The sequence below is a fragment of the Equus przewalskii genome, chromosome 13, assembly GCF_037783145.1.
Source record: "Equus przewalskii isolate Varuska chromosome 13, EquPr2, whole genome shotgun sequence".
Lineage (NCBI taxonomy): Eukaryota > Metazoa > Chordata > Mammalia > Perissodactyla > Equidae > Equus > Equus przewalskii.
The window spans coordinates 40,820,337-40,844,220 of record NC_091843.1 but is presented as its reverse complement, the minus strand read 5'-3'; the positions used below and the strand labels follow the sequence as shown (position 1 = coordinate 40,844,220).

The 23,884-nt window shown below is 40.5% G+C and overlaps 2 protein-coding genes and 1 long non-coding RNA gene across 7 annotated transcripts in view; 1 reads left to right on the top strand and 2 right to left on the bottom strand.

Annotated features, from left to right (window-relative positions):
• Window positions 1–1,007: 1,007 nt before the first annotated feature.
• C13H5orf15 (chromosome 13 C5orf15 homolog) lies at window positions 1,008–15,289 on the bottom strand. Its single transcript, XM_008542907.2, has 3 exons — window positions 15,041–15,289; window positions 4,764–5,290; window positions 1,008–2,509 (listed from the first exon to the last, which is right to left on the bottom strand). The coding sequence occupies exons 1-3, from the start codon at window positions 15,177–15,179 to the stop codon at window positions 2,378–2,380; spliced, it is 798 nt and encodes a 265-aa protein (XP_008541129.2). The 5' UTR covers window positions 15,180–15,289; the 3' UTR covers window positions 1,008–2,377.
• On the top strand, window positions 15,269–23,612 carry LOC139075318 (uncharacterized). Its single transcript, XR_011525598.1, has 3 exons — window positions 15,269–15,376; window positions 15,488–15,603; window positions 21,554–23,612. It is a non-coding gene; the product is annotated as an uncharacterized lncRNA (long non-coding RNA).
• The window catches only part of VDAC1 (voltage dependent anion channel 1), a 101,800-nt gene continuing 95,877 nt past the window's right edge, over window positions 17,962–23,884 (bottom strand). For all 5 annotated transcript variants that reach the window (XM_070571041.1, XM_070571042.1, XM_070571043.1 and 2 more), the window contains 3 exons: window positions 21,617–21,767; window positions 19,887–19,944; window positions 17,962–18,908 (listed from right to left, as the gene is read on the bottom strand). In XM_070571041.1, the coding sequence (XP_070427142.1) occupies window positions 18,817–18,908; window positions 19,887–19,944; window positions 21,617–21,767 (301 nt within the window). In that variant the 3' untranslated portion in view covers window positions 17,962–18,816. The remainder of the gene's footprint in view (window positions 18,909–19,886; window positions 19,945–21,616; window positions 21,768–23,884) is intronic.

Here is a 23,884-nt window from a genome sequence, read left to right as displayed (position 1 = left end):
CCTCATGTAATTCAACAAACTGATTCCAGTACAGAGATCTTCATCACAACATTATTTCCAAACCAAAAATTGGAAACCATCTAAACATACAACAGGAAAATAGCTCAATAAATTATGTGGCTACTGTTTTCAACGAATATTAACAATATGGAAAATGCTCATGATTTGTTAGGTAAAAAACAAGATACAAAACTCTCTATGAAATCAAAATCATTTAAAAATTATAACATATACATACATATGAATTATATACATATTTATAGGTCTGCTGGTCTGCAAGACTCTGGCAGCAATTTTACAAATTTTATTTTTTTTTTGAGGAAGATTAGCCCTGAGCTAACATCTGCTGCCAATCCTGCTTTTTGCTGAGGAAGGCTGGCCCTGAGCTCACATCCATGCCCATCTTCCTCCACTCTATCCACGGGACGTGTGCCACAGCATGGCTTGTCAAGCGGTGCCATGTCCACACCCAGGATCCAAACTGGCGAACCCTGGGCCACTGAAGCAGAATGTGCGCGCTTAACCACTGTGCCACCAGGCCGGGCCCTCTGGCAGCAATTTTAATTAATGTACAATCTGATGCTCCAACAGTCAGAGGCTACTTGATAGCAGCACTGGGACTTGGGAAGCAAAGAATGCGCCATCAGGAGGTGCCAAAGAACCCCGGATCCATTAAGGGGGATGATCCTCTAGGACATGGGAGCCTTCAACAGGGAGACAACAGGGCGGCCAGGATACTAGAAAGTGCACATTGATTTAGCTGCTTTATTTTTCTTCACAATTCTACTTTGCTACAGTTTTCAACAAACTTCAGCACCTAGCAGTAAACTGTACCTAAAGCAGGATTTAGAAATGCAAGTGGGAATCAGAGGCAGACTTCTACTGCTAAAAGGAATAAAAGCAAGCTAGTCAGTTTAGCTTCCTCCCAGACAAAAGCACTACTCCTCTGTCACTGCCCGAATGAAGGCCCCAAACCATCATTAAAATGAAACACACTTATAAAATCATGGATTTATATCTTTGCCATTTATTTTTTTAAAATCTTATTCAAAATATTAAATAATACAATTTCAGATATGAAAAAAATTACTGCAATAAAACAGTTCAGGTGTATTTCCATTGTGCTTCCCTTCCTTATTAGGACAGTAAACTGTCCACCGAGAGAAATGATGGACTGCCCTGCTTCTTCCATCTCTACACAAAGCGCATGCCCACTGCCTCACTCAGGCTTTGTGAGTGGATGCTTATGTGTATTAGGGGTTACGTTTTTTAAAAAGTTGTAGTGACGCTTGTAAGTCAACCATAGTTCAAATCACATATTTACATAGTGATCAATTCTTTATGATAAAAAGACAAGCTAAAATGAAATACAGTAAATAAATTTCCAGTTGCTGTAAAAAACAAAAAAAGAAAATAAAACAAGTACAGGGGAGAAAAAGTCACTGTACGCATATATCCTTTATGTATACAAACAACTTCGTTCGGGTATAATTCTAATTTGAAAGACCTAGATATAATATTACTTAGGTGATAATGGCCCCTAAGATTTATTCAAACTTACTATAAAATAATAAAAGTGAACAAACCTGATATAATTTTAAACTCTGCCTCTTGCTTGAAAGCTTGGAGGAACCCGTGCTACAATCAATTGCCAACTAAAAGCAATTGTACTTGTATTTAATATTTTACCACAAATTTCTACCTCTAAATTTAACTCAGTAATTCTAACCAAAAAATTGTATCTCTATAATATTTTATCTACGTCCACTGCAAACTGCAGGGAGTCTCTATTGCCAGAATTTCTAGACACATTTATTAATCTGTTACCTAAAATTGTGGTCAGAATGAGCAATATAATTACTTAAATTATGTTTAAATTATCCAAAAATATCCAAAGCAATTTCCCCAGAAGAAAAAATGTGACTTATATGCAAAGCATTATTATATACATCCTCGTAGACTATAGTTTGGGAGCACAAAGAAACGTGTGCTTAAAAAATAGTATTTGGATGGCAGAGAGAGAATCTCAGTCAGCAGTACTAGATACGTTAGAATTTAATTACAAGTTTGGGATCTTTCAAAAGTAGCATTACTAATACTTCCAGAAGAAGTACAATAAAGAAATCCAGAACAGTAAAAACTAACAGGTAATGCTTAGCTCCACATTTTGGACACCTGATAGAATTCACTTCTAAAAGTATAGGTAAAAAATTATGCACTCCTTGTTTGTGACATTTAATTTCCAAAGCACCAAGGCAAAATAGAGAGACCCACCTCTCATTTAAGTACCAATTACCTATGGCAAACATCTGCACGATATCATATAAAAAGTCAAGCAAATAAAATTACATAATAAGCAAACTCAAATCACAGTGCTTTAAAAAATATAATCATTGGTAATCTTCAGAGAAGGCATTGCCTCGTTAACATTCTGGTCTAGACGATGATACTCCACTGTTTTAGAACAAAGACCATCACGCCATTTCCTACTTTGAACCAGAAGAAAAATCTGGAATAAAACAAAATAAATTAGATAAGCAAAAGAGAAAATGGAAGATATGCTAAAAGTTTTTATAACAAGTGAAATATCTCTCTCCTAGGTTCCCAAATACAAAAAGTACAACATCAACAACAAAAAAAGGGGTTTTTGTTTTCCGTCTTGTAAACAAGGCTTGACAGGGCTTCCCAAATTTTAACATACACAGGAGCACTTGGTAAAGACTGATCCCCAGACTCCATCTTCAGAGGTGAGTTAGTAGATTGCAGTGGAGCCCAGAAACCCAACAAGTCCCTCAGGTGTTTACACTAGAGACAGCCCAACTCTAAACCCTGGGAGAGAACATCTCTGGCTTCAAACTGTTGTCCACCTACAAATATTTACAAATCTAGTGATAAACCACTAAATCACAAATAACCAAAACGGTTTGTTTGCTTGTTTTCTAACTCAAAACCACAAACACGATATTAGAATCACCAATTCTCAAAGCGGGAAGGTATTGTGAAATTACCTGGTCCAATTTTGTTATTTCTCAGAGAAAATCAAGGTCCCAAAGGGGAAGGCGGCTTGGCAGGAATCACAAATAAAGTTACAATGAAGTTACAATGAAGTCAAGACCTGAGATTTCCTGACCAGTTAAGTACTAGAAAGGACACTGTGTTTGATCTCCCTTTAAGTATTTTAACTGTTAGCTCTGGGGCTACGCGGTGCCGGGATGCACTCTCACACAAAATTAACCATCCAATCCTTTTTATGCCTCTTTTGCCTTGTGTAGCCCACAAACCAATTCCAGTACAGAAATGTTCACCACAATATAATCTCTGAACCAAAAATTGGAAACCATCTAAATGTTCAACAGGAATATAGCTCAATAAATTATGTAGCTATTAAATCATGTTTTTAAAGAATATTAATGATATGGAAAATGTTCATGATATGTTAGGTAAAAAGCAAGATATAAAACTCTATATGAGATCAAATTCATTTAAAAATTATAACATATACATCTGAATTATATACATATTTACAGACCAGAAATATACCAAAATGTTAATAATGCTCAGATTCGGATGGTAGCTTAAATTCTCTCTTCTATACATTTCTGTGTTTTCTGAATTCCCTAAAACAAACACTTCATACTTTTACAACGAGGAAAAAAAGTTATGAAAATAACATTAAGTTCAATGCTTAACAAACTGAAAGTATCAGAGGCCACCTGGCGGCATAGTGGTTAAGTTTGCGTGCTCTGCTTTGGCAGCCCGGGGTTCATGGGTTTGGATCCCGGGCGTGGACCTAGCACAGCTTGTCAAGCCACACTGTGGCAGCATCCTACATAAAAGAGAGGAAGATTGGCACAGATGTTAGCTCAGCAACAATCTTCCTCAAGCAAAAAGAGGAGGATTGGCAACAGATGTTAGCTCAGGGCCAATCTTCCTCAGAAAATATTTAAAAATTAAAAATTAATTAATTACAAGTATTAAACTAACAAACTGGGGCTGGCCTAGTGGCGTAGTGGTAAAGTTCATGTGCTCTGCCTCAGCGGCCTGGGGTTCACAGGTTCAGATCCAGGCATGGACCTACACACCGCTCATCAGGCCATGCTGTGGTGGGGTCCCATATACAAAGTAGAGGAAGACTGACACAGATGTTAACTCAGGGACAATCTTCCTCAAGCAAAAAGAAGAAGATTGGCAACAGTGGTTAGCTCAGGGCCAATCTTCCTCACCAAAAATAAATTAATTAACAATCCTTCTCCACAAGTATTCCACCGAAGTGGCAATGCTAAATTAAGATATAAAACATTTTGGGGTTTTTTTAGGAAGATTAGCCCTGAGCTAACATCAGTGCCCATCTTCCTCTATTTTATGTGGACACTACCACAGCATGGCTCGACAAGCGGTACACAGGTCCGCACCTGGGATCAGAACCGGCAAGCCCCAGGCTGCCGAAGTGGAACACGCAAACTTAACCACTGCACCACTGGGCTAGCCCCAAGATATAAAACCTTTTTTAAAAAGTCACTGAGCTTTGGTTTTGCTCACTAAAAAGTAATTTGGCTTCTTTATTTTGAAGCACATACAGTAAAGCATTCTGTCTGTAATTTGTTAAAATATACCACAGATTTATAAACTGATTAGACATCTCAATATTTTTCCATCATTTTAAACGTGACTAAAAAAGAAAAAGCTCTGAACCATCAAAAGCGTTAATAATATAATTGAGATAATAAAGGGTACCTAAAAGGGCTGAAAAATCCCAAACTTACCTTCCTTTTGTTGTGATATGTAATGTAAACAACAGCAATACAAAAAGCAAAAATAATAAGATGAAAAAAGAAATGGCTATCTTCCTCTTCTATATTTGAGGATGGGGGCTTCAAAGATCTCACGGACTGCTCGATTTCCATGTAGCCCCTGTTTTCTTCCAAGGCTTCACTGGACTCATCGTCCCTGGGGCTGGTGGTCCAGTCATAGTCTGGTTCTCCGTAATCTCCATTGTCCAGAGTGTCTTTGGCGGTGGACGGAGAACTATTCAGTGTGAGAAGGTCTTCCTCCTCTATGCTAGGCTCTTCATTGTTATCAGCTTCCTCTTGGGACAGAGAAGTAGTAGGCGAGGGATGAGGGGCCGCAGACGCCCCTCCACTTTTCTCTGTACTAGTTGTGGGAGACAAGGTGGTGCTGATTTCAGAATCAGAGGGTTTGGTTTGGTTTTCATGTGTTAAAGCATTCATATCTGGAGTAGAAGTATCTAGATGGGGTTCACGTTGGCTTTGCGGATCCATCTGTGCTACAGCTAAAACAAGCAAATAAAGAACACGAAACTGAAATCTCCAAGTTTATCTCCACAAAGCTAGAAGCATATTTACCTAGATTTTTCACTAAGCATTTCTCTTTGCTAAATTCCTATAACTTTCCCTTGAGATTAGTTAATAAGTCTCAATAGCCAGCAGTTACATTTCTTCTTAGTCAATTATTCATCAGATAACAACCGCCTTGCCAGATACTAACAACTTAAGCAGCATAATCCTACTGCATTATATAGCCTGCCACCAAAAGAAAAAGAAAAAAAGAGTAGAGAGGGGTCTGACTCTAGGTCACAATGGCAGTCCACACAGAGCTCTTACCATCCCCTTTGTCTTCATTTCACAAAGAGGTTGGACTTCAATAATCTTTGCCCAGACTCCACCTTATCCCCAAAACAGAAAGATAAGTGGCTGATCCTAGCTCAAGGAGGTCACAAACTAGATATGAAACGTGAACCTAAATATTTTCAACATAGTACAACAAAGTCAAGAGAAGCTGTAAGAGAAGAGAGCTGTAGACAGCATTTCTAAGTGATACTAGAACTGGAAGATTCTCTCTCCCCAATTTTTTTTTCCCCCAATGACATTCTTTACAGAAATAGAACAAAGAATCCTAAAATTCATATGGGGCAACAAGAGACCCCAAATTGCAAAAGCAATCCTGAGAAAAAAGAACAAAGCTGGAGGCATCACAATCCCTGACTTCAAAACATACTACAAAGCTACAGTAATCAAAACAGCGTGGTATTGGTACAAAAACAGGTGCACAGATTAATGGAACAGAATTGAAAGCCCAGAAATAAAACCACACATCTATGGACAGCTAATCTTTGACAAAGGAGCTGAGGGCCTACAATGAAGAAAAGAAAGTCTCTTCAACAAATGGTGCTGGGAAAACTGGACAGCCACATGTAAAACAATGAAAATTGACCATTCTTTTTCACCATTCACAAAAATAAACTCAAAATGGATCAAAGACCTAAAGATTACACCTGAAACCACAAGGCTTCTAGAAGAAAATATAGGCAGTACACTCTTTGACATCAGTATCAAAAAGATCTTTTCAGACACCATGTCTTCTCAGACAAGGGAAACAATAGAAAGAATAAACAAATGGGACTTTATCAGACTAAAGAGCTTCTTCAAGGCAAGGGAAAACAGGATTGAAACAAAAAAAACCCACTAATTGGGAAAAAATATTTACAAGTTATATATCCAACAAAGGGTTAACTTCCATAATATATAAAGAACTCACACAACTGAACAACAAAAAATCAAACAACCTAATCAAAAAACAGGCAGGGGACATGAACAGACATTTCTCCAAAGAAGATATACGGATGGCCAATAGACACATGAAAAGATGCTCATCATCACTAATCATCAGGGAAATGAAAATCAAAACTACACTAAGATATCACCTTACACCCATTAGAACTGCAAAAATAAACAAAACAAAAAGTGACAAATGTTGGAGAGGTCGTGGAGAAAAAGGAACCCTCATACACTGTTGGTGAGAATGCAAACTGGTGCAGCCACTACAGAAAACAGTATGGAGATTTCTCAAAAAATTAAAAATAGAAATACCACATGACCCAGCCATCCTACTACTGGGTATCTATCCAAAGAACTTAAAATCAGCAATTCCAAAAGTCCCATGCACCCCAATGTTCACTGCAGCATTATTTACAAGAGCCAAGACGTGGAACCAACCTAAGCGCCCATCAACTGATGATTGGATAAAGAAGATATGGTGTATATATATATATATATATATATATATATATATATATATATACATACATACATACAATGGAATACTACTCAGCCATAAAAAAGGATAAACTAGTCCCATTCACAACAACACAGATGGACCTTGAGGGTATTATGTTAAGAGAAATAAGCCAGATAGAGAAAGATGAACTCTGTATGACTCCACTCATAGGTGGAAGTTAAACATGTAGACAAAGAGAACTGATTGGTGGTTACCAGGGGAAAGGGGGGGTGAGGGGATGGGCACAAAGGGTGAAGTGGTGCACCTACAACATGACTGACAATGACAATAATGTACAACTGAAATTTCACAAGGTTGTAAACTATCATAATCTTAACAAAAAGTAAAAAAAAAAAAAAGATTGGCACCTGAGCTAACAACTGTTGCCAATCTTTTTTTTTTTTCTGCTTTTTCTCCCCAAATCCCCCCAGTACATAGTTGTATATTTTAGTTGTTGGGCCGCCAAAATGGAGCATGCGAACTTAATCACTCAGCCATGGGGCCAGCCCCACAAATTTTTTTTTTTTTTTAAAGTATTTTCAGGAAGAAAGGGACAACTCCTAAAGGAAAAGAATTAGAAAGTGGAACTTGAAAAGCAAGTGTGAACTAGACTATTATAAAGATTGGGGAAGGCAACCTAGGTATGGGAATGACACCAAATACATACAAGCTCTTATTTCCTTATGCTCCTACCCACTCAGCACGGTTTACTAAAGCAAAGGTTAAATTGTTCACAGAAGTTACTCTACCAAAAGTTCAGAGGAATCCTCTTTGAAATTTAACAGTTTCTAATTTATAATCTAATGTATCTATTAAAGAACTTCAAGAATATCCATTAAACTTAAAGAAAAAACTGTCCGGAGCAGGCCCCATGGCCAAGTGGTTAAGTTCGCATGCTCCGCTTAGGCGGCGCAGGGTTTCACCAGTTCAAATCCTGGGCACAGACATGGCACCGCTCATCAGGCCATGCTGAGGTGGCATCCCACATGCCACAACTAGAAGGACCCACAACTAAAATATACAACTATGTACCGCGGGGCTTTGGGGAGAAAAAGGAAAAATAAAAATCTTAAAAATAAACTGTCATATGAGATCTAAAACTACAGATAATATTTTAAAGTCTATCAAATTAAAGTAAAATATTTTATAGGGGTAAGATTAAACCAAATCATTCCTGGGTTTTCACAAACGTGTGTATGCACACAAACTAACAATCTAACAGACAACTCTTTGTTCTCTGGCTTGTGTATCAGAGTGGACATCTACTTCGTGCAGAGAAAATAAATAGGTAGTCAATTGTACTGAACAGAATCTCTCATAAAAAATAATTTAGTAAATCAGTAAAAAATTTAGTAAATTAGTAAAACTCTCTAAAAAATTTTGAACAGTTAGTTCCTTGAAATTTTTCACTGGAAGAAAAGAAATAAACAGGGCCTAAAACTGAACACATTGAGTACACATTATTCAGAAAACTATTAAGAGGAATTTCTTAAAAGAATTTTAACATTTACCACCTCAACTTACTTATGATTCAGACATTTACAAATTACTATTTCTCTGATATATTTAATTTTCCTGCCAAAGTGTGGGAAAAAATGTTTTAAAATAACATTTTAAAAAACTGGGAGCCTACTAACTAACCTTGACTTTTTTAAAAATTGTTTTTCTGTGCTTGGCTTTTAGAATAATCATATATATTTAAAGGACACAAGCTGAAAGGGGTGGGAAAGATTATAATTTACCCCTATCTTCCATCCCTCTCCATGGCCAGAAATCCCTCCACTGTGCCTCTAGAATTCAGTCAGTCATCAGCAAATCCCTTCTATCATCCTTCACTTTTTTGTATAACTAAATCCTGGCTTTCCTGTAAGGACACACTGTCCCTGCAGCCCTTTTAATTAATAACTGTTTTTCTCACACATCTTTGCACCACTCAGTCTGGAGAAGGGGGCATTATTCTCCTGGGTTGGGGGAGCCTCACCCACATCATTTTCCCATTCCTCTCCCTTGAATGCCCGCAGCCTTGATTCTCTTGTCATCTGCTATCACCGACTAACATTTGTCCACCAACTCCTGGGTCACGGTCCCTATTTCTCAATGATTTTAGCTCCTGGCTCTAGAGTTCACTCTACCTAATACTCCTGGGTTGATTTCAAAATCCTCAACCTCCTCTCTTCTGATGAGCCAACCCTCTCCTTTCCCTTAACCTCTCACTCCCATGGTCATCACCTATCATCACAACTCTTCCATCATCTCAATTTCAAACATCCCACTTGCTGACATGACCTCCTAAGCCTTCAAATTCATTCCCTGGTATTCTGAATCCATCAGAACCTACAATTCTCTGATCCCACCACCTTTTTGGTTCCTCGTGGCCACCACTCCACCCTTGCCCAATACACTCTCTTCCTTCTTTACCCAGACTCAGTTCTGTGGTCAGCCACTATCCTTCTCTTATATATAACTTCAATCCCTTTCCCCCTTGCTCACTCTGTCTCACTTACTTGGCAAGGCTACGTCCTGAGTTAAATCAAACTCTCTAACTACTCCCCATCTGCACTAAGCAGGTGAACATGGCAGGAAATAAATACAGAAGCATGCCACTGTTTTTCATTTTAAGTTCAATGTAAAAAGTCAGGTGTACATGTAATGATGTTGGCAATTACACTGTATTTTCCTAGTCCATTCACCCTCCTACTCACTTAGGGGGCCATTCACATCTCCCTCTGTCCTCAAACTTCCAAACCTTCTCTACTGTCCTCAGTGTCAACTGATGACATCACTTCCCAACTTCTCTGAGAAAAATGAAGCCATGAGAAGAGCAATCCCATGAACTACCACAACTCTAGACTCATAAATCCAACTGCCCACTTGACATCTCCTCTTAGATGTATGACATTCAAGTTAACATGTTCAAAACGAATTCTGACTTTGGTTTCCAGGAAGATGGAGTAGACATACTTTTCCCTATTCTTCCTACTAAAGACAACTAAAAATCCTGAGTAGTATACATAAAATAACATAAGAAGACTCTGAAAGGTGGAGAGAATAGGGCAGAGCAGTTAGAGACCTCGGGACCTGAGAAACGACCCGGTGGTAACTTCCTTGGATTTTCTTTTTATCTCATGTATTCTAGACTTGGAGCTGAAGAAGCTAGCAACCTGGCAACATCAAGGGGTATCGACAAAAAGGACTCCCCCAAAAAGCCTGCTCTCTCTAGCCAAAAGATCAAGAGCGAGTCAGCCTAGCAAGAAAGAAAACTTTTAAACAATGACTGCTCTACTCCGGGCAAACAGCACAGAAAAAACTGTGGCTCCACTCACATCCACACCAGCAAAGGCTGAGTGGAGAGCCCAGATTTCCAACCTCACCAGGCTGTAATGAGGTGCCCCTTCCCCTCCACAATGGGATGGTGTCAGAGGAGGCCTAGTGGAGAGTCAAGACTTTAACCACTGTAGAGAGGCCACCCCCAGCATTATGTTGGTGCAGAACATGACAGGAGCCAGAACTCCCACCCCTGCCCAGAAGTAACATGACCACCACCCTTTGGGTGTCAAGAGAGATCAAGTTGACCCTAGATTTCTATCTCTACCCGGCAGTAATGTGCAGCAACCCCCTATTCCCCTGCCAGGGCAATGTCATAAAAAACCAACTGAAAAATAAAGTTTAGATAAGACCAGAGTCTTAACACAAACTATCACAACTTACCCAATATGTAATACATCATCTGAATAGCCCTATAACTATAAAGGAAATTGAATTCTTAATTTTAAAACTCCCCAAAAATAAGTCTCCAATCCCAGATAGTTTCACTGGAGAATTCTACCAAGTGTTTAAAGAAGAATTAACACCAATTCTACACAATCTCTTCCAGAGAATAGAAGAGGAAGGAACACTTCTCAATTCATTTTATGAAGCTGGTATTATTATCCTGATACCAAAACCAAAGAGACTACAGAAAAAGAAAACTACAGACCAGTATCTTTCATGAACATACATGCAAAAATCCTTAACAAAATACTAGCAAATAGCAATCAGCAATATATAAAAAGAATGACAGTCCACGAACAGTGAGATTTATTCCAGGGACGCAAGACTGGCTCAATATTCAAAAATCAATCAACGTAATCCATGATATTAACAAGCTAAACGAACCTCGACCTAAGTCTCACACCTTATACAAAAGTTAACTAAAAATGGATCACAAATTTAAATGTAAAATGTAAAACTACAAAGTTTTTAGACAAAGACACAGGAGAAAACCTTTGGAATCTAGGACTATGCAACAAATTCTTAGACCTGACACCAAAACTAGAATACATAAAAGGAAAAATTCATAAGTTGAATTCCATCAAAATTAAAGACTTTTGCTCCATGAAAGACCTTCCTGTGAGGATGAAAAGACAAGCCACAAAGTGGGAGAAATATTTGTAAGCCCCATACACAACAAAGGACTAGTATCTACAATAAAGAACTCTGAAAACTCAAAAGTGAAAAGGCAAACAATCCAGTTAAAACATAGGCAAAGACACAAATAGACAATTCACCAAAGAGAATATACAAATGGCAAATAAGCACATGAGAAGATATTAGCCACTAGGAAAATGCAAATTAAAATCACAGGTAGATATCACTGCATACCTATCAGAATGTCTAAAATGGCTATCAGAATGGCTAAAATGAAAAATAATGACAACAACAAATGTTGGTGAGGATGCAGAGAAACTAGATCACTCATATGTTGCTGGTGGTAAATGTAAAATAGGACAACCAGCCAGAAAACAGTTTGGCAGTTTCTTAAAAAACTAAATACCCAACTACAATATGACCCAGCAAATGCATTCCTGGGCATTTATCCAAGAGAAATGAAAGCTTATGTTCACAAAAAAATCTGTACATGAATGTTTATAACAGCTTTATTCATAATAGTCAAAAACTGAAACAACCCAGACGTCCTTCAACGGGTGAATGGTTAAACAAAGTGCAGTACGTCCATACCATGGATTATCACTCAGCAATAAAAAGGAACAAACTATTGATATATGAAGCAACTTGGATAAATCTCCAGAGAATTACACTAGGTGAAAAAAGCCAATCCCAAAAAGTTACAGGCCATATGATTCCATTTATATCACACTCTCAAAATGACAAAATTCAAGAAATAAAAAACAGATTAGTGGTTGCCAGGATTCCAGGAGGCAGTGAGGAGAGGAGGGAAGGGCAGGGGGACTATAAAAGGGCAAGAAGGTCCTTATGGTGACGAAAATGCTCTGTATCTTGAGTGTCTCAGTGTCAGTATCCTGGTTGTGGTATCGTTACCACTGGAGAAAACGAAATAAACAGTACACAGGGTCTGTATTATTCTTACAACTACAAGTGAATCTACAATTACTTCAAAATAAAAAGTTTAATTTAAAGAAATGCATTATTACCTCCCATGTCAAAAAGAAAAATATATATACTTGCTCTACCTACATTCTCCCTCTCAGTTAATGGCAACTCCATTTTCCTAGTTAAGCCGAAAACCTTGGAGTCATCAATCCAATCTGTTATTCTATCTTCAAAATATATGCAGAATTTGAAAACTTGTCACCCCTCCACTGTACTGTCTAGGCCAAGCCACCATCATCTCACCTGGATTATCACAGTAGACTTCTAAATGACCTGCCTGCTCCTATCATAACCCATATCGTCCACTGTCAACACAACAGCCAGAGTCATCTTGTAAAAACTTAAGTTAAATGATATTACTCCTCTGCTTAAAACCCTCTGAGAGCTGTCCATTTCTCTCAAGAGTGAAATTCAAAGTCTTTATAATGGCCTGTAAAATCCTACATGATCTGGCCCCCGTTACCTCAATCTCATCATCTTTTACTAATCTCCCTAACTACTCTGCTCCCATTGCCTACTTAGCAGATAGCAAGCATCCAACAGATATTTACTGAATATGCTCTTGATCCAACACTCAACACAAATCCTACACTGCTTCATAGGTAGCATCTTTGCACCGACTGCACCCTCTGAAAAGCCTTTCCCATAGTTCTCAGCCAGACAAAACCCCACTCATTCTTCTAAGGATATCTCCAATGTCACCCTATTTGTTGCTGTAACTCCAACACCTAGCACCAAGTAGCAGCAGAATCAATAAGTATTGTTCAAGGAGTAAAAACTTGCAAGTAATATATAAGAAAACAAACTAAAAATTCATCTGAAACATATGATGCAAATTAGATCAATCTCCCGGACCTCTACTCTTTCAAATCAGAGAAAGTTGATCCAGTCAAATATGAAGAGTACTCAGAACAAAGTGATAACTCTGACTTTACAAATTTAATTGTTGAGCTTCTACAAACATATACTACTTTTAGACTTCTAAACATTGCATTTCTACCCTTTCCTATTTGATATTCCTCTCTAGTTGAGACTTACCACTTTAAAAATAAAACTTTCTAAATTTAATTCTCTCCTACTGGTCCCTTTTTAAAAAATGCCTTAAATTAAACTATATCAATATTTCTCAGATGAGAATGCACAGGACCCTGAGAATTCATTCACACACTGGAATGGGAAATACACACACACACACACACACACACACACAGAGACTGGAATATTAATCAGTCATAAAAAAGAATGGAATCTTGCCATTTGCAACAACACAGATGGACCTTGAGGGCATTACGCTAAGTGAAATAAGTCAGAGAGAGAACAGCAAATACTGTATGATTTCACTTATATGTGGAATCTAAAAAAACAAAAACAAACAAAACGAAATAAAACAAAAAAAACAGGCTCACAGATACAGACAACAGATTGGTGGCTGCCAAAGGAAAGAGGGGGTAGGGGTGGGAGAAATGAGTGAAGGGAGTCAAAAGGTACAAACTTCCTAGTTATAAAATAAAAAAGTCACGGGGATATACTGTACAGCATGGTGACTATAGTTAATAATATTGTATTGCATATTTGAAAGTTGCTAAGAGAGTATCTTAAAAGTACTCATTACAAGAAAAAAATTTCAGTAACTGTATGGTGATGGATGGTAACTAGACGACTTATGCATATCATGTGCAGTGTATACAAGGATGAGGTCATTATGTTGTACACTTGAAACTAACATGTCAATTATACCTCAAAAAAATAAAATTTTTTAAAATTAAAATAAAAAGAAGAAACTTAATCAAATGCTACGGATCCATTAAAATGAAGCAGGGTTGTCCGGTTAACCCAGGGCACAGGGAAGGGGTACCAGGTTTACAAAGAATCTCCTTTGTTCCGAAACTCCTCTCCTCCTCCCAAGCCACTGGGGAGCTTTTCAAGGCCCCAGTATTCTGGCTCTTTACTAAGTACCAGAACCTCCCAGACCTCAGAGATGCACCAGTACCCGAAGAAAGTTCTTTCCCCCTCACTTTTGCTCTCCGAAATATTCCATCACTCAGTCCGGTCACCGCCGCTGCCCACCTTCGTCTTTACCACTGACCTCACCCGTTCTGGAAAGCCCACATCCTCCCTCGGCCCTGCTAGACCCCTGCGTGCGCCCCTGCCCCCAACCGTGGGACCCTCTCTACACACCACACCTCCTGACCTCGGCCATCTCCTGAGCACCCGTCTCCCCCACCTCCTCTTCAAGACCCCCCTAAAACCCTCAGTCCAAGGAATTCTAGAGACCCCACTACCGCCATTTCCTGTGGCAACCCATTCTTCAAGACTCCAGACACCAGCACCACTACCTCCCTCCCCGCCCCTCTACACGCTCTCGGCTCCCTGGGTCCCTGCATCTCAACCCCGCTTCTCTGACTCTTAGAGACCCCACCTCCTTAGACCCCTTCAGACCCCTCCCTCCTCAGGTCGCCGTCGCCGCCTGCTCCGGACACTCGGAACCGCCCTTTCCCTGGCCCGGCCCGTGTGCCGGTCCACGCCGGGCCCTCCCCGTCTTCCCGCGCCCGCCCTGCCGCCGCGCCCCTCTTACTACTGGACACGGTGGCGGACGCAAGCAGGAGCGCCAGGGCCAGCGACCGCGCCAACCCCCCGGGGACCGGGATGCCCGGCCTGGGAGGCAGCTTCGCTTGCACGGCCCTCCTCATCTTCCTCTGGGCGACAGCGGCCATAACCGACTCGGCCGGGAGCCTACGCCGTCGCTAGGATTTGCGTCATGACGTCAGACACCGCGTAAGGCATCACGACCCCAGGCAACTACGTCCCAGCGTGATGACGTGACAGCCTGGAGCGGGGCCCTAGAAACCGGAGTAACGAAGGGTAGGGGGTCTTGAGTCAAAGGGGCGCCCTGCCCAAACTTGGCCGCGGGGTAAGGATGTACTGTGTAAGGTGTGAAGAGGGTCGGAGGGAGCCCCTCCCTGCGTCCCGCACGGTGGGATACTAAACAACTAGTAACAGTGTTTTAAAACATTTTTAAAAGGAAGATCCAACTGTGTAATAGATTGATCTGGAAAAGGAAGTAACTGCTCTCCCGCTCCCAAAGGCGAAGATAACAGAAATGTTAACAGTGGCCGGATCTGGGTGGTGGAATTATAGGTAAATACTTTATCTTTTATCTTTCCCCATAATTGTTACTTCAACAGATATTTAGCACCTCTCCGTATTTCGGTATACAGCAGTGAACAAAACGCCCCCCTACCTTTGTGGAGTATAATAGGGAGACTATGGTGTAAAATATACACTATATACGATCGTAAAGGTATTATGCAGGGAAGCAGGCTAGGAAGTAGGGGTGCAAACAGCTTCCACATTTCCTACAAGCTTCTATTACTTTTTAAATTTTGGAACTTAGAACAAAAACCCCAGTATATGAAAATGCAACTTAGAAACTTCCAGGAAGTTCCCTTAGGGCCCTGGCACAATGCTTTGGTCTGTCTGTTCTGTGAATGTTTCCTTAATAAACACCTATGGGCTTCAAATCATAGAAGTTCCACTTGATTCACAGGAAAACCAGTGTGGCACGAAGCAAGACATTTATTGTACCCACAGCTTCACCACTCTGGTCTCCGTGATTCCCTTAGAAGATTGCCGCTATCCCCCAAGAGACAGCTGAGCTGCCTCTGAAGAGAGAAGGACCTGTGTTCTCCTGAATCTGGTTTCCCTTAACATTAATCTGGCCCTGGTGACAGCTCAGAAACACACAAACTGTGTTGTTAAGAAAACTAAGAGGTCATTCATCTGTTCATTTCCCTAAGCCCACCACAAGCCCAGATAGACTGAATGGTGCCCTTATTGTAAACCTTTAGGGAGGCCAGGATACAGTCTTCTCAAGTTCCCCCCGGAGCTTTCCCTGCTGTGTGTACAGAAACCACCACTCACTCAGTTTAATGAATAAGCCTCTCAGTTCTAGCTTCTGCTTGTTGGGAGAGTCAGACTTGAACAAGCCTTTTTCTGTAATAAACACACCTTCAATCCTCTCTTCTTTGTCCACTTTGTTCCTTTGTCCCTATAACAGATCGTTTCAATTCTCTTACTGGTGAGATATCATGAACTCAAGGCATTTTGCACAATATTCCGACATGCTGCACACAACAGGCAGATACTTAATATGTAAATGGAGAGGGAAATATTCCCTTACTCAGAGGGCCATTTTTACATTTCAAAATAGCGATTCTGTACCTGGCATCTATCCGACTGGATGTACCCCACAATTATGTGCCAAACTCTCTGAACAAATTCAACAAAGGTCACTTTGAAATAGTGCAGGTCCTTATGAACCTGATGAGGACAGTGTGACAAACAGGGGCCCAGGTGATCAATTACATAAAATGCTAAATCTTATACATGTTTGGAATTATCACTTCCAAACACCCATGAAAAGGAATTCTGCCTAAAAACATATCAATTGAATAGAAAAAATTTTCATATTTCTTGAAGCTGGATAATGTATAGAGTTTACTATTTTACTTCGTAAATGTTTGAGATTTCCACAGTCAAGTTACTTTTAAAAATATATGGCAGAATTCTAAAATGACCCGTGCTTTTGTATGATCCCCTGCCCTTCAGTGTGGGAGGGACCTGTGTATATGGAGATATAGTGACATCACTCCTGTGATTAGGTTATTTTACATGGCAGTTGACTTTAAGAATGGGAGATTCTCCTCCGTGGGCCTGACCTAATCAGGTGAGACTTTAAAAGGGTTGGGGCAGTACTAAGTTATGGAACTTTAATGTACAGCATGGTGACTAGATAATTAATGATACTCTGTTGTATATTTGAAAGTTGCTTAGAAAGTAGATCTAAAAAGTTATCACAAGGAAAAAAACTGTAGCTGTGGTGACAGAGGTTAACTAGACTTATTGTGGTGATCCTTTTGGAATATATACAAGTATTGAATCATGTTGTACACCTGAAACTAATGTCATGTCAATTATCTCAATAAAAAAATAAAAATGAAACTGTTTTTTAAAAAGGGTGTCAGGGCTCCTCCTGGAAGAGATTCGAAGTGTGAGAGGGATTTCACAGTGAGGGAATTTTTCTGTCCCAGCTTTGAAGATGGAGGGGACCACTCAGCAAAGAATACAGGGGGCCTCTATTTGCTGAGTGGCCCCTAGCTAATGGCCAGCAAGGAAATAGGGACCATTATTCTACAACCAAAAGGAACTGAATTCTGCCACAACCATGTGAGCCTGGAAGAGGACCCCAAGCGCCAGATGAGAACAGTCTGACAGACATCCTAATTTCAGCATCATTAAGAACTTTAACAGAGAGCCCAGCCACACCGTGCTCGGATTTCTGATCTGCAGACCTGTGAAATAAATAAATGAGCATTGTTTTATGCCACTAAATTCGTGGTAATTTGTTATGCAGCAGTAGAAAACAGCAAGGAGCCAAATAACAAGACCAGACAAATGCCCTGTTTTACACTTTTACTAATAAAGACAACAGAAGGATGAGGTTTCAATATTTTATTCAAGTTTTATTTTAAGTGATGTTAATTACAGCATTTGAAGGGGAGGATCTAATTCCACACAAAATGGAAGAGACTAAAATGTACCCATTAAACTACTAAAAAATAAACTGAGTGGCGAGAATACAACAGAAGTCCAATTTAGATTCGAGTGTTGTCCTCATGTGATTACAGTCACAGAGACTCTTCCCAGCTTGCAGCTGGAGCTCTTAGAAGCTATTTCATACTCTGGTGCAAAGGGCAAGGGCAAAAAAACCACAACATGAGAGGGAATTAGGTCCTGAATTATTGGCTTCATCACATCCACCTTCTCCACCCCAAAATGGCACAAAACAAACAGCCACCACGCCCTGCAGACTAAAAGAGGTGATGGACTGGGGTGGAAACAGGTCATGAAGATCTGTCTAAAAAAGTCCCTTTCAGATGAGTTTGTACACACCATCAAACCATAAGCCTCTCGCAATTAGGGTAGGAAACCAAGGTTCAATTCTCAGGAAGTCACAATTTCATTCATTTACTCAATAAGAATTTACAAAGTGCCTACAAATTATCAGCTTCCACTTGCAGCCATTTCTAGATAAAAAAGAAACCTGACATCTCTAGAGGGGCCGCCAAGTTCCCCCCAAGTCTGCAGCTGGAAGGACCTTTTTTGGAATTGGGTTTCTTCTGTACCTCTGAAAGGGTAACACTTTAAAGCTGAATCATCTTTAACCTGGAAGTCTAACATGATATTTAGCAATACTTGCATCCCAGACATACAACATTAAAAGGTACACTAAACTCTGAAGGTAGCTACACTGCAAAATAGTTTAAAATTAAACGATTGTACAGTATTCATTTATGCTTGAAATTCCAGTCCTAGACCAAGCTTGTGGCCACCAGCGTTGACATTCTTGCCATCCAGCAGAGCTGACAGCGTCAGTTTGATACCTGCAGGGGGAAAAATCGGGGAGAGGAAAGGGGGAGGGAAGGAGGAAAGAAAAGAGAAGACAGGTTAACACAGAGAGAGAGAAGAAAGATTCACACACACAGGAATGCTGGAGCACACTGGCAAAACCACACCAAATTCAGAACTCGTTCAGCTGAGGATGATGAGCAGGGGCAAAACCACACAGCCCTTCAAACCCCGTTACTTTACACCATATGACTAATGTACAGGCAGCCTAGAATGAGCTTATAAAACAATCATTACGACTCCACCGCCTACCCAAATCCACTTTACAGACTCCACTTTCCTCTTCCCTCTCATCATCCCCTGCTACAGTTAATCCCTCTACCATTGGCACCACACAGTAAGCTTCTTCAGCAATAGCCCCTTGAAAGGAACCCCCAACCATGAATTGGACTCTGAGGTCTTACATTCACAGCATGCACACAAATACACACAGGCACACAATTAACTGATATTTTCCCTACAAGAGCTTAATTACAGCATCATGTAATCTTAGATTTCCAGGTTTCAAAGGCCCAACTTGACCAGACTAACCCCAAAGTGGTATTATCTCCTGTAGCTCTAACACCCCATGGACTGGCTCGGCCAACTGCGCAGAGGAAACCTACACACCAGTTTTACAGATGGGATGATTTATGGGCTTGTTTTAAGAACCTGCTGGAAATAAGTATCAAGCACCATGTACTCACTGGAAAAAAAGGATAGAAGAAAATAACCAAAAATGTAATCTATGTTAGCCTTGGCCTTTTTTTTCCTGCTTACTACTTCTATTCTCCAAATGTTTTATCATGACTCTGTATGCCTTTGTAAACATTTAATTATAGAACTTTATTATACACTCATTTTTTTAATAATGTACTCTACAGGCATTTTATAAGCAATAACATAAAGCAACAAACCAGCACAATTTTTTTTTTTAAGACACAGAACAAATTTCACACACGACCAACACATACCTGGTTTTAGGGTCTGGGTGTATCCTAAACCTATCAGACTGGAGTTGTTCACCTTAGCCTAGTCAGGAAAAGATCAGACAGAGTGAAAATGTTAAGTACTTCCATGCTTCCATCTCCAAAATGAATCAAAGCTTTCTGATCAACCAGCTCTAAACTTCAGAATCAAATTCTCTTTCTTCATGACCACTTTGTTTATGGGACTCATTAAATTCAATATGAAATATATCAAATTTGGGAGTTAGGTCTCAGATAGGAAACCCCAAGAGTCAACATAATTTTCAATTAAAAGAAAGTTGTTTATATTTGATTCCTGAAGGTATGAATCTCCCATTCTATTTATACTGAGTAGGTCTGTATTTAAGTTCTAACAGATGAGGACACTTTCACTGAGGGCCAGAAAGAGAAAAGGCTTTTTTGTAGGGAAGATTTCTTCAACATCTATTTATTGGGATAAGGGAAAATGGAGGAAATGTCAGATGGGGTTTTGAGGGTCTTGGGGTTTTTTAAGGTAGAACATTGTTAGAATTTTCTCTTGATGAAAAAGAGAAGCAAAAATCATACTGACATGAAGAAGTTTCAGGGCTGACAAGCATGAATATGAAATATATATTGGAGCAAAAGAATGACCTAGCCAATCACTTAAATTTCAGCACTTATCAACGCTGATGAATAATTAAGTTCAATAAAGCACTGGAATCAATAACTTTGCCCTCACTCTTCTGCCTGAGTTGGAAAATCTGGGCCTCTCACTGACCCCCTTCTGGTGAAATAAGGAGGGGTCAGGAGCAGAGCAAGCTCAGGCCATGAGAACACTGAGTCTTAGCAAATGCTGGGGCTGCCCAGAAGCATGTTTCCTGCTGGAATGCTGTCTTCAGACCTGACAGCTCCCATAAGAAAGAGCAAAGCAGGGGAAGGAAGGCCCCCTGGCAGTCAGAACCCCGTCTAGCTGTTCATTTTTGCTCCTACCATCCAAATAACGAGATCCCTTTCCCTTTGTTTTTAAGTGCCTAACAGTAAGGGAGCCAAATTCAGTTCCCATTTCAGAAGACTTAAAATGGGCTGTCTGTCAATTACACAAACCATCCTGCAACAGGAGATTTCCTCATTCCACCCCAAAAGGGGTGCAGCTGACAGTGCCTCGTGGCAACAGACTTGGGCTCGACAGGATTTAATGCAAAAACCGTGCAGCAACGCAAGGGGCCATAAGCAATGCTACAGGGTCTGCAAGATAAGATGCCAACCGCCCAGTGCCAGGGCCTGGTTTCTTAATCTGCAATACAGGAGCTGGGCAAGAGAATGAAAGATGAGGGTGAAAATGAACACTTAAAACCTTAGGGCTCAAGGTAATTCGCTTTACAGTCTGCAGCATGGAACACGGACTGGTCCGGGGAAGAGGCCCCACAACGAGCTCCTCTCGGTCAAGTCCAGGCCCCAGGACTTACCAACTGTCTGCCCTCAGGGAAGTTCCTCAACCTCTCTAAGCTCCCAGTTCCTCATTTGTGAAAACAGGAATGGAATGATTAAAAAACAAAAAGGCACCTACCCCAAATGGGTTGTGTACAAATTAAATAGAGTACCCCACCAACAATGGGCTCCACACAGTGCCTGGCACCCATAGGAAGTACCGTTACTATTATTGTTTTACTCAATTCGAATTCTTTCCACAGTGAGAAAACATCTAGCCAAAGCAGGGAACTCCAGCAATCCAGAAGGATTCCACCAGTACCCACCGAGAAGCACGCGTCAGGGTCGATCTGATACTTGGCTGCTATTCCGAAGCGAGTGTTACTGTTTCCTGCTGTCCAGGCGAGATTAACAGCAGTCTCCAACTTCTTGTTCACCTTCTGATAAATGGAGCCGCCAAACTCTGTCCCATCGTTTCTGCGAACAAGCACAACAGAAATGCCAAGCCGCCCAGGAAAGCAGGAGGGAGCTGGGCAGAGCTGCCCCAGTCTTAAAAGAGGGCAGGGATGCTGTAAATGGTCTGATCACAATACAGGTACCAAATTACGGGAAGCTTGACAGGAATGGAACAAACACCAGAGTCAAGAAGGTTCGGAGGAAGGGAAAGGTTATTTCAACCATCACTGGGAACACACAAAGGCAGCTCAGTCAACTACTCAGGCTGCAGGAAACGTGAAGTTTGCTTCCAAAATATTCTTCAAAATAGAAATAGCAACTACGGCATTGGGATTCTGGATTCTGAGTGATTTCTTTCTTCTGCTATTACTTTTATAAATGCTTCTATCATAAACATGGTAAGGGAGGGGAAGCAAATGAGACAAGAACACAGCCAGAAATGGCAAGAAAGGCTGGGCCACTCGTGTTCCTCAGACGCAGGTTATAGCCCTTAGCACCACCAGCTGCAGCCACTGCTGGGAGGACAGAGCCAGAGCTGACCTAGCCCCTTGGAGGAGCAGGAGTTACAGAAGAGCTTAAGCTATGATTCAGACTTGTCCACCTGTGCACACTGTTGGCCCATGTTGTAACATCTACGGTCGTGGTGGGATTTGAAAAGGAGCTACTTGATACATTACAAAATCCCTTCCTCTCTTCCAAACGCATCACATTAATTCTAGCCTCTGGAAATACCCCCTCCCCTTCCCTTCCATTTGGAACATAAAAAAACAATGTCAAAGTTGTGCCTCATCATCTTGGGTGTTTTCAGTGGAAATGGCATTGGAAACTGTTAAGGCAGAGCCCATGTGCTTCTAACACAAGAACAGATTGTTGCTATTTTATTGCAAACTGCTCTTCACCAATACACTCTCCCTAAAAGAGACACTCATTATAAATACATTCTAAATTCTTAAGTTTTCCCCTGAATTCAGCGAGACAGACATTGTGCTTCCAGAAAGTATAGGGAGAGCCCAGGTAGCACCCGATTCACAGGGAATCCTGACTTCTTCAGAAAGTTTGAACATGCCACAAAAAGCAGCTTGTCAAAAATAATCGATTTTTGAGTGACTTTGGTATAATGGGGAGATGGTAAAATGTGGAAATTTTCAGGCTTAAATGTGTTTTTTAAAAAATGTCAGGGGCTGGCCCCGTGGCCGAGTGGTTAAGTTCGCATGCTCCGCTGCAGGCGGCCCAGTGTTTCGTTGGTTCAAATCCTGGGCACGGACATGGCACTGCTCATCAAACCATGCTGAGGCAGCGTCCCACATGCCACAACTAGAAGGACCCACAACGAAGAATATACAACTATGTACTGGGGGGCTTTGGGGAGAAAAAGGAAAAAAAATAAAATCTTAAAAAAAAAGTCAGATTTTTCAATATATTCTAAAATCAGCAACAGTGCCTTCCTGTATGTACTGAGCTCTCAAAACCATAAACAGAGGGAATTCATTGTTCAAATCCATCTACAGGAAGTACGAAGAACGTGTGTTCCACATCTGGGCCTCTGCAAGCACCAGGGCAGCCCAGATTAGTTGTGTCAGCTGTTTCCACGCCAGTTCCAAAATAAACCGTGCCAATTTATTAAAAATCCTGAAGCTCAGGTATGTGGGGAAAACAGCTAACCCCGCCACTGTTCTTCCTAAGAATTGGTGCCAATTCCCAATTCCTAACGAAGGAGGCACCTTCCATTGCAGTCAAAACTCTAAGTTAAAAAAACACTTCAATTCAGAAAATTGATAAACAATAATGTACACCCAAAATTATACAATGTTATAAACCATTATAATCCCAATAAAAGTACTTGGGGGGGGATATTTTTTCCTATGACTTTTCTGTGTGTATGTTACCTTTTTTTGAATTTTCATTCACTTTTTGGTGTACCTTTCTATGAATTCTAACACATGTATAGATGCATGTGACCACCACAGTCAGGATACAGAACAGTTCCATCACCCCCCAACTCCCACGTGCCACCGCTCTGTAGTCACACCCTCACCGCCCGCCAGGGATCACGAGACTGTCCGCCTCTATGCTTCTCCTTTGACTTTTTAGTTTTAAAAGACTCAAAATGTATTCATTATATTAATTTATTATACTTA

What these genes read in the sequence shown, in the direction of transcription:
- C13H5orf15 (XM_008542907.2), bottom strand. Translation starts at nt 15,179, where the DNA reads ATGGCCGCTGTCGCCCAGAGGAAGATGAGGAGGGCCGTGCAAGCGAAG. An exon ending in GTCCGCCACCGTGTCCAGTA is followed by an intron (nt 5,291 to 15,040) that starts GTAAGAGGGGCG and finishes TGCTTGTTTTAG; the next exon opens with CTGTAGCACAGATGGATCCG. An exon ending in CATATCACAACAAAAGGAAG is followed by an intron (nt 2,510 to 4,763) that starts GTAAGTTTGGGA and finishes GTTTTATTCCAG; the next exon opens with ATTTTTCTTCTGGTTCAAAG.